The following is a 10,592-nucleotide window of genomic DNA, read 5'->3' as shown; positions in this document are numbered from 1 at the left end:
AAGCAACTGAATAGATAATTCACAGATGATAATCCGAAGGCAGAAAAATTTACATAAGAAATAGAAGATTTAGGAAATCATAGCATTTTATTGAATTCAAGCAGCAGGGTGTTTAGAGTCAGAGGAGGGCAGAGGATGGAACCCTGGGGAAACATCAGGACTTAGGGGGGCGGGGGGGTGGGAGAGTGGGGCAGAAAAAGTATAATAGAGTCATGGAGTTTGTCAACAGCCTGCTATCCAGATTTCCAGGCTCTGATCTACATAGAGGGGAGGTGCACGCAACAAGAGGCAAATGGTGGGAAAATAGCTGCAGCAGTTCATGATTTCCAACAGCACCTGCAGAACACTACAGCAATGGAAGCCCTTCAGAAGTGAGCGTGTTATGTCTTCTTTCATTGCTAAAATTCTGGTGCCTGAGCTCTCACGGAGCCTTGTGATACCTGCAGGAACAGGTAATGGGATGAAAACTGGCGATGTGGGAAAGGGATCCACAAAGTTTCACAAAAATCATATACCATCCGTGGCTGCGCTTTTAAAGAAATGGGAAGAATTACCCAACGACCTCAGCTCTACACCTGTCTCCTTTGGGCCACCATACCCAAAGACCGCGCCGTTCTCCACCCTAAACCGTCCCACATAAATTAACACAAGGAAATCACACAGGTTGTGGAGTCTGACCCTGCACTCAGGCTCGGGTCCCCTCCCCTTGCCTCTCCCAGCAAACACTTCCTTTCTCCCTTCCGGAAGCTCGAGGCCCCACCCACTTCCGCAACGCCGGGCCTTAGCCAATGGTCTGCTTCCCAAGGAACGTTACCTCTGACCTCAGGGCTAATCAGAGACAGTGAGACAAACTCCTCGCGAGAGGTGAGGTTGAAGCTGCCTCCGCCATCTTGGAGATGGGAGACGGGCGATGGCTGTGGTCCTTCTGCTAATGCAAACAACAAAACGGGCGCAATAGTCAACCCGAGTGAGCTTATCATCACTGTAACTGTTGACCAAAGCTACAGAAGAAGCGAGGGTGTCAAAGCCCAGCGCGGCGACATTGATAGCAGCTTCTCCTGCCTGCGGGAGCGGCAGAAGTGAAGTGACTGAAGACCGGAAGGATGGTGCAGTCCTGTTCCGCCTACGGCTGCAAGAACCGGTATGATAAGGATAAGCCCGTTTCTTTCCACAAGTAAGTACCTTGCGCGTCTCGCGGGGCTGGCCCCAGCTCGGGCTGGGGGCGCGCGGCCGGTTAGGCTCGGGGGCGGAGCCAGGCGCGTGTCCGCGCGATACCTAATGAGAGGGGCGGGGCAGGGGCGGGGGCAGGGGCGGGGCACGACCGGGCCCTGCTCGCCGTCTCTCCGGCCGCGAGCGGTGGGCGTACCCGCCCAGGGTTGGAGCTCACGTTCCACCGCCCAGGGCTGTGCGTCCTCGGCGCGCGTCGCCGCGGTGACCGTTTCTCGCGCTTGAGGGTCGCAACCCGTGCGGGAGGTTCGCTGCCGCCTCGGGTTGGCGTGTTCGCGACCCAGGAGCGATGTCCAACTACCCCGCGCGGGTCGTGAGGTCTTCAAAGCCGAGAGGCATCTGGATCTCGCCCCTGGGGTAATAGAGAAGCTAGGTGGTAATAACACCTTAGAAGTAAATTTGAAGTAGAGACAAAGAAATACCTTTCAAATGACGAAGCCACTCTTTTTCATCCTTGCTGTGGATGGGAGGCCAGCATCACAGTAATTAAAGATTGAGTTTTGGCCAGGATTTCAGGGAGGATGTTTTTACCCAGTTTCTAGGAACTAACCTTTGAGGAACTCCCAAGTTTTAGAGAAAGCTTGTGGTACTGCCAAGATGAATACTTAATATTTTCAGCGCACAGTAACGATAACGTGGACAATAATAACACCGGCCATAATCAAGTGTCATAATAGAAGTCAGTATGAGCTATTACGGGCGCCTAGAGGAAGCGCTTTGACTAGAACTCGCCCCACAACTTTCAGGACTGTTTTATCCAGAAAGTGCTGCAGTTAGAGTAGTCCTGGAGGGAAAAATGTTCTCTTGAAAATGGGAAAAGAAAACTGCAAAATGGAAACGACTTAATGATAATCGGATCTCTGCAAAATGTGACACGATGGCATTTTCATTCAGCCAAATAAAGTATTTACAAATTTTATTACATTTACAGTAACTTGTTTTGCAAGAATTCCCGACAATAAGTAGACGATAGCTAAGAGATTAGATCCGTGGTAAATTATAGGAATTATTCGTAGGTAAATAATTACAAAAGCAAAAATTAAATATTCCTTCAATTTTTTTTGGTGCTGTCGTTTGTGTTTAACAGGGGATGTAGATGCATTTTATGTTTGATATGAGAGGGACCCAAAAGAAATGAGTGCCTTACAACATAGATCTTGAGTGTTGATTGATGTACCTACCACCAGCACCACCCCTACCCTCCACCTCGAGGAGGAGAGAGAACACTTAACACTTCCAGGATCTACTTCAGTATATCCTGATATTACTTCTTCATTTATTGGAATTTCTGAAAGTTGGTGAATTGACTTCCAGTTCTTTGAAAGTGTAGGAATAGATTAGAAGATGGTAACACGGTTACATACAGTCAGCTCCCCACAACCCCATTTCTAATGATATATCAGAAAGAATCTAAAAATGTGGAAAATCTTTCATTGGTACTGGAAACTAAGGGTGACATTCACACATCAGAAACAGTTTCTGCTGGCTGTGAAACGACTGAATCAAAGGAAGAGCTGATCTGCCTCTCATTCTTACCTATAAAGAACATTTTTTGGGGACTAGATGGGAAATAACTTGACAGAACTCCATAAACAGCCTGAGCATTGTAGTGCTTGAGACAGGAGTGCAAGGTGCTGAATTTTGTATTTCTGGAAGCCATTTCCAGCAGGGATCTTCTAGGGGTACTTTTACCAGTTTCTACATGGTGGCCCTGTAGCTTCAGCTATTCTGGGCAAAGAAAAGAACTGTCCCAAAGATTGGTTAGTTCTTCATGATAGCAGAGTCAGGCTGTAGCATGCCTTACATGGGAGAGAAACTGTAACATAGAGTTGAAACATCCTTTGGCTTCTTTCCAGTCTCCCCAGTTCACTAAATACTTGACCTGGAAGAGTAAAATCACAATAAATTTAAACTCTTCCCAAGCCCCGTTATCTGGGCCTGATGGACATATTCCAGTTGATTTCGAGGTAAATTAAGATAAATATTACTGCATATGTCCCTTGACTTCCCACCTCCCATCATATCCTCTTCTCACTGCGTGCATCTGTCTGCATGGCTGACTTTTAATATGTATATTTTTACATTTTGTAAATTTTTAATCAGCCTGTCTTGTTTAAATTGTATATATCATTGTATCTGACATTCTTATAACTACTCTGTGATAAAAAGATTCCTATAACAAATACTGCTTTTTATTTTTTTTAATTTTTATTTAAATTCTAATTAACATACAGTACAATATTGGTTTCAGGAGTAAAATTCAGTGATTCATCCCTTACATACAACACCCCCAAATACTGCTTTAAAAAAAAAACAAAAATCCCATGCTGAGAGGGCTGACTTACATCACACACTAGTGGGTGGTCGCTTTATTTATAAAGGATCTTTAAAGCAATTACATTTTTAACTAAGGTGAATAAAGGCACAACTAAAACTGTCAAAAAAAAAAAAGATAGCAGAGCTAGTGTTTTAATCAAATGTCCCTTAGCTTGTTCACATCAATATAAGATAGTTCTTTCCTAATCAGGAAAGTCTGGATGTGCTTTTTTTTTTTTTCCTTTTAAAAGAAGGTCAGAGAACTGAATTATCTCTTCTTCTTAGGTTTCCTCTTACTCGACCCAGTCTTTGCAAAAAATGGGAGGCAGCTGTCCGTAGGAAAAACTTTAAGCCCACGAAGTACAGCAGTATCTGTTCGGAACACTTTACTCCTGACTGCTTTAAGAGGGAGTGTAACAACAAGTTGCTGAAAGAGAATGCTGTACCCACGATATTTCTCTGTACTGAGCCACATGACAAGGTAACGTGTGTTTTAAAATACTGGGCTTTCTATTTATAAAATTAATGTTTTTATTGTGGAAAATTCAGAGTAATGTTAAGAAAATAAATGTTACAGGACGCCTGGGTGGCTCAGTCGTTAAGCGTCTGCCTTTGGCTCAGGTCGTAATCCCAGGGTCCTGGGATCAAGCCCCGAATTGGGCTCCCTGCTCAGCGGGAAGCCTACTTATCCCCCTCCCGCTCCCCTGCTTGTGTTCCCTCGTGTTCCCTCTTTCGCTGTGTCTCTCTGTCAAATAAATAAATAAAATCTTTCTAAAAAAAAAAAAAAAGAAAAGAGAAAGAAATGTTGCCTGGAAGCCATCACTTGTAGATAACCACTGTGATATACTTTTTTTTTTTTTAAAGATTTTATTGATTTATTTGACACAGAGAGAGAAGGACAGCGAGAGAGGGAACACAAGCCGGGGGAGTGGGAGAGGGAGAAGCAGGCTTCCTACGGAGCAGGGAGCCCAATGTGGGGCTCCATCCCAGGACCCTGGGACCATGACCTAAGCTGAAGGCATACGCTTAACTGAGCCACCCAGGTGCCCCAACAATGATATACTTTTTAAAAATACAAAGTGCAGTTTATTAAAGTTAAACATCTTCACACTAAGAAAGGCAATCTAGCTTTGTGACTTACTTTAGTCACTCTCTACCCCTACGCGTATGTTGATAAGTTTTGGGTTTTCTTTATCAGGGACCATTCAGTTTCAAAGTATTTACCCCTCAGTTTTAAGTGGTTAGTATTTAATTAAATCTTATCAGTCATTCTCTCTCTTGCATCCCATTTCTACTTTAGGTGGAAAAGTATAATTAAAACTTAAATTGTTTTCTCATTTTAGAATGGTCCTATTTCAAGGATTCACCAAAAAAGTCTAGTGTTCTTTCTTTTTAATCAAAGTGTAGCTGATACATGATGATGTTACATTAGTTTCAGGTGTACAACATACTAATTAGACAAATCTACACATTATGCTGTGCTCACCACAACTGTAGCTACCATCTGTCACCATATAAGGCTGTTAGAACACCACTGACCATATTCCCTATGCTGTACCTTTCATCCCTGTGTCTTGTTCATTCCATAACTGGAAGCCTGTACCTCTCTCTGCCCATTTTTTCCATCCTCCCGTCCTCTCCCCTCAGGCAGCCATCACTTTGTTCTCTATATTTATGGGTCTGTTTCTGCTTTTTTGTTTGCTTTTTTTTTTCAGTTGTTTTGTTTTTTAGATTTCACATATAAGTGGAATCACATGGTATTTGTCTTTCTCTGACTTTTTTCACTTAGCATGATACCCTCTACGTCCATGCATGTTGTCGCAAAATGGCAAAATCTCATTCTTTTTTATAGCTGAGTAATATTCTATTGTGTATGTATGTATGTACATATATATGTATAGATATATAGGTATACCCTCCACACACACACACGCACAAACACACACACACACACAGAACATCTCTATCCATTCATCTATTAATGGACACTTGGGTCACTTTCATATCTGGGCTATTGTAAATAATGCTGCAGTAAATATAGGGGTGCATATATCTTTTCAAATTAGTGTTTTCATTTTCTTTGGGTAAATACCCAGTAGTGGAATTACTGGATCATATGGTAATTCTATTTTTAAGTTTTTGAGAAACCTCCATACTGGTTTCCACAGTCACTGCACCAATTTGCATTCTTACCAACAGTGCATGAGGGTTCTCTTTTCTCTATATCCTCGTCAACACTTGTTATTTCTTGTCTTTTTGATACTAATCACTCTGACAGTTATAAGGTGATAACTCATTGTGGTTTTGATTTTCATTTCCCTGATGATTAGTGATGTTGAGCATCTTTTCATGTGTTTGTTGGCCTTGTGTATGTCTTTGGAAAAATGTCTGTTCGTGTCCTCTGCCCATTTTTTAACGGATTATTTCTTTGATGTAGTGTTGAATAAGTTCTGTATATATTTTGGTTATTAACTCCTTATCAGATATATTTTTTGCAGATATCTTTTTGCATTCACTAGGTTGTCTGTGTTTTTTTATTATTATTTATTTGTTAGAATGAGAGAGAAAGAGAGAAAGCACAAGCAGGGGGAGTGGCAGGCTGAGGGAGAAGCAGTCTCCCTGCTGAGCAAGGAGCCCAATTTGGAACTTGATCCCAGGACTCTGGGATCGTGACCTGAGCCGAAGGCAGACACTTAACTGACTGAGCCACCCAGGCATCTCACATGTTATTTTTTTTATTTTTATTTTGTTTTATTTTTTTAAAGATTTATTTATTTTAGAGAGAGAGTGCATGGGGTAAGGGCAGAGGGAGAGAGTATCTCAAGTAGACTCCCTGCTGAACACAGAGCCCACACTGGACTTAATCTCTCAACCCTGAGATCATGACCTGAGCCGAAATCAAGTGGGGCGCTTATCTGACTGAGCCACCCAGGCACCCCACACTAGATTTCATTTTAGTTTTGTTGATGGTTTCCTGCCCTGTGAAAAAGCTTATTATTTTGGTGTAGTCACAATTGTTTATTTTGCTTTTGTTTTCCTTACTTGAGGAGACAGGTCTAGAAAAATGTTGCTAAGGCTGATGTCAAAGAAATTACTGCCTATGTTTTGTTCTAGGATTTTTATGGTTTCAGGTTTCACATTTAAGTCTTTAATCCGTTTTGAATTTAGTTTTGTGTATGGTGTATAAAAGTGGTCCAGTTTCATTCTTTTTCATGTAACTGTAGTTTCTCTAGCACCATTTATTGAAGAGTCTGTTTTTTCCCTATTATATATTCTTACCTCCTTTGTTGTAGATTAATTAACCTTATAAGCATGGGTTTATTTTTGAGCTCTCCATTCTATTCCATTGATCTATATTTCTGTTTTTGTGCCAGTTTTGATTCTGCAGCTTTGTAGTATATCTTGAAAACTGCGATTGTGGTATCTCCAGCTTTGTTCTTCTTTCTCAAGTATGCTTTGGCTATTTGGGGTCTCTTGTGGTTCCATACAGATTTTAAGACTACTTTTTCTAGTTCTTTGAAAAATGCTGTTGGTATTTTCATAGGGATTGCATTGAGTCTGTAGATTGCTTTGGGTAGTATGGACATTTTAACAACGTTAATTCTTTCAATCCATGAGAATGGTATATATCTTTTCATTTATTTGTGTCATCTTCAATTTGTTTCATCAGTGTTCTATAGTTTTCAGAGTATAGGTCTTTCACCTCGGTTAAATTTATTCCTAGGTGTTTCATTCTTTTTGGCACAATTATAAATGGAATTGTTTTCTTAATTTCTCTTTCTGCTACTTCATTTTTAGTGTATAGGAACACAACTGATTTCTGTATATTAATTTTGTATCCTATAACTTCACTGGATTCACTTATTACCTCTGATAATTTTTTGTTGCAGTTTTTAGGGTTGTCTATATCATGTCATCTGCAAATAGTGAGTTTTACTTCTTCCTTACCAATTTGGATGCCTTTTATTTATTTCTCTTGTCTGATTGCTATGGCTAGGACTTCCCAAGTACTATGTTGAATGAAAGTGGTGAGAGTGGACATCCTTGTCTTGTACCTGACCTTAGGGGAAAAGCTCTCAGTTTTTCACCACTGAGTGTGATGTTAGCTGTGGATTTTTCATATATGGCCTTTCTTATTTTGAGGTATGTTCCCTCTAAGCCAACTTTGTTGAGACTTTTTATCATGAATGGATGTTGTATTTTGTCAGATGCTTTTTCTACATTTACTGAGATGATCATATGATTTTATCCTTTGTTTTGTTAATGTAGTGCTTCACATTGATTTACAAATATTGAACCATCCTTGCATACCTGGAATAAATCCCACTTGATTGTGGTAAATGATCCTTTTAATGTATTGTTGAATATGCTCATATTTATTTTTGCATCTATGTTCAACAGGGATATTGGCCTGTAGTTTTTGTTGTTGTTGTTGTAGTGTCTTTGTTTTTGATATCAGGGTAATGCTGGCCTCAGAGAATATATCTGGAAGTCCTTTCTCTTCTATTTTTTGGAATATTTTGAGGAGAATAGGTATTAACTGTTTAAATATTTGGTAGCATTTACCATCTGGTCCTGGACTCTTGTCTTTTGGGAAATTTTTGATTGCCTTTTCAATTTCATCACTAGCAATTGGTCTATTCATATTTTCTATTCCTTCCTGATTCGTTCTTGGATGATTCTATGTTTCTGGAAATTTAACCATTTCTTCTAGGTTGTCCAATTTATAAAAATGTCATTCTTAAATTCCACAGGTGGATTCTTTTGAACTGTTATTTGTAGTTACTAAACTTGAACATACTCTGCATTATTGTTGTAGAAGGAAGATCTTCTGGAGCCACAAGAACAGCTTCCCCCGCCTCCTTTAACACCTCCCATTTCCCAGGTCGATGCTGCTATTGGATTACTAATGCCTCCTCTTCAGACCCCTGATAATCTCTCTGTTTTCTGTGACCACAACTATACTGTGGAGGATACAATGCACCAGAGAAAAAGGATTCATCAGCTAGAACAACAAGTTGAAAAACTCCGAAAGAAGCTCAAGACTGCACAGCAGCGATGCAGAAGACAAGAACGACAGCTTGAAAAATTAAAGGAGGTTGTTCACTTCCAGAAAGAGAAGGACGACATATCAGAGAGAGGTTATGTGATTTTGCCAAATGACTACTTTGAAATAGTTGAAGTGCCAGCATAAAAAAATGATGTTTGTATTGGTTTTTAATGGGGCAACACCACACACCCTCTTCTAGCCTATAAAGGAGTTTCATTTGAAAAAATAACAATTGATTACTTGTATAAAAACAATTCAGAATATTTTTTTAAAAAAATAAATTAGATATATACTATAAAATTGTAAATTTTTTGTTTGTAATTTCAGGGTTTTTACATTTTAACAAAATATCTTAAAAGTTATAAACTAACCTCAGAACTCCAATATAAGTTGGTTTCAAATTGAAGAGTTTTGTTTTTTGGGTATTTATAGAAATGTAAAAATGAGAAGTAAAGTGAATGTGAACAGTATAGCAAGGACAATTTAAGTTTAAAATGTAAAATTAATGCAGGTTATTAAAAGAATTTAGTTAGATTGTAAGTCAGATCACGAGATGTAACTTCTCAGAATATATATATTCTTATTCACATATTCTTATTTGTAAAGTCAGAAGATTTGTTTATCTTTCTTAATTACTTGTCAAAGATAAATTGACAAGTCAATACTTAAAAAAATAAATTGGTTGTCTTCAGAGCAGAAAATGAAGAATCATTCTATATCTAGTCAATATGAGTAAATAAGTTTGAGTTTTTACAAGTGGGTCCGTCTTTTTTCCCCCACTGTCTAGCATTATTAAATTAGAAGCATATCTCCAGTGGAAGAGACATTCTTCAATAAAGTAGGCATTGTTATTAATAAAGTCATAAAAATGGGGGGCCTGATCCATAGTATGCCTTTTCTTTCATTATCCCCAACCTTAAGGAGCATCTAGTTCTCAACTGTATCCAAATATCTAACAAATGTGTTGTGTCAGTAGAGTTTAATTCGTACAATAATATGACCAATTGATTTTGGTCACATCTTCACATAAAAAAGGATTTTTTCACTTTTAACACAAGTTTGAAATTATATCCCATTTACTTGAGTGATTTGTATTCCAGAGCAACCTAATATGTAGTGTTTATGTTACTGAATGTTGAAATTTAAACACTGAAGTTTCTATTCAAACTATGAGATGTATTCTGACTTTGTGAGAACTTTTAGTTACATATTTGAAATGAAAATATGTTCTGAGTAAACAAATACTGCCTTAGGAATTACCTACTTAGATTTAGACTAATTGTTCCAATTACGATTATTTTATATTTCAAAGTACACTGAGATAGTTGAAGAGTAACAGGCCTTTTAAGGCAGTATTAAAAATATGAAACAGTGACATTCAAAAGTATCTTTTGTAGAGTGGTTTTCAATGTAATTTACTGCTGTGCTACCAGTGGATAATACCTTGATTTTTTATGAACCAGTATTTTAAAAATAGAAAATTATAATCAGAAGATTATTCAAAGTTATATGGTCTGATAACATATAGAACTAACTCTAATGAATCAGAAGATGTTTTCTAGTTACTCATGGATCTCATCACTGTTTTGGAAACCCACAAAATAGTTTGGTTTTATATTTCATCTGTCTAGCAATTCCTGGAGGATATATGAGTAAACATCTTGCAAAGCATATATCTTATTGTTATCTACATAAAAGGAAACGTGTGTGTGTTTGTATGTGTCCCCCAAACCAAGAATCCAAAATTGAATTGTAAAAGTGGCAATCCTAATTACTTAGCATCTTAACATTATGATTTAACCTGAAGTTTCTTTTCCTAACAAACATAAATCTCTATTTGGAGAGAACTGAGCAAGCAGCATGTATACCAGCTGTTTGCATTTAAATAAATATCATAGTTTAACATAGGAAGTTTGAGGTACAGGTGGTTATTTCTGAATATGAGATGTAATATTTGGTAAATGTTTTAAAAATTCATTTTGGCTACTGTATTGTTTCT

At 38.5% G+C, this 10,592-nt stretch overlaps 1 protein-coding gene and 1 long non-coding RNA gene across 2 annotated transcripts; one reads left to right on the top strand and one right to left on the bottom strand.

Moving 5' to 3' along the window:
* Positions 1-381: 381 nt before the first annotated feature.
* LOC110573120 lies at positions 382-1,249 on the bottom strand. Its single transcript, XR_002479898.1, has 3 exons — positions 1,183-1,249; positions 815-928; positions 382-440 (listed from the first exon to the last, which is right to left on the bottom strand). It is a non-coding gene; the product is annotated as an uncharacterized LOC110573120 (long non-coding RNA).
* Positions 1,104-8,887, top strand: THAP1 (THAP domain containing 1). Its single transcript, XM_044912351.1, has 3 exons — positions 1,104-1,174; positions 3,829-4,024; positions 8,363-8,887. Exons 1-3 carry the CDS (start codon positions 1,104-1,106, stop codon positions 8,735-8,737), a joined length of 642 nt encoding a protein of 213 aa, XP_044768286.1. The 3' UTR covers positions 8,738-8,887.
* Positions 8,888-10,592: the final 1,705 nt, after the last annotated feature.

This window comes from Neomonachus schauinslandi, chromosome 2 (assembly GCF_002201575.2).
Source record: "Neomonachus schauinslandi chromosome 2, ASM220157v2, whole genome shotgun sequence".
In the NCBI taxonomy this organism is placed as follows: Eukaryota; Metazoa; Chordata; class Mammalia; order Carnivora; family Phocidae; genus Neomonachus; species Neomonachus schauinslandi.
The sequence above is the reverse complement of the archived record's forward strand: the minus strand, read 5'-3'. Positions and strand labels throughout refer to the sequence as shown.

Excerpts from the sequence above, each read along its gene's own strand:
- THAP1 (XM_044912351.1), top strand. The coding sequence starts at position 1,104 with ATGGTGCAGTCCTGTTCCGCCTACGGCTGCAAGAACCGGTATGATAAG. Across the intron at positions 1,175-3,828 it reads AAGCCCGTTTCTTTCCACAA|GTTTCCTCTTACTCGACCCA; the intron begins GTAAGTACCTTG and ends TCTTCTTCTTAG. Across the intron at positions 4,025-8,362 it reads GTACTGAGCCACATGACAAG|AAGGAAGATCTTCTGGAGCC; the intron begins GTAACGTGTGTT and ends TTATTGTTGTAG.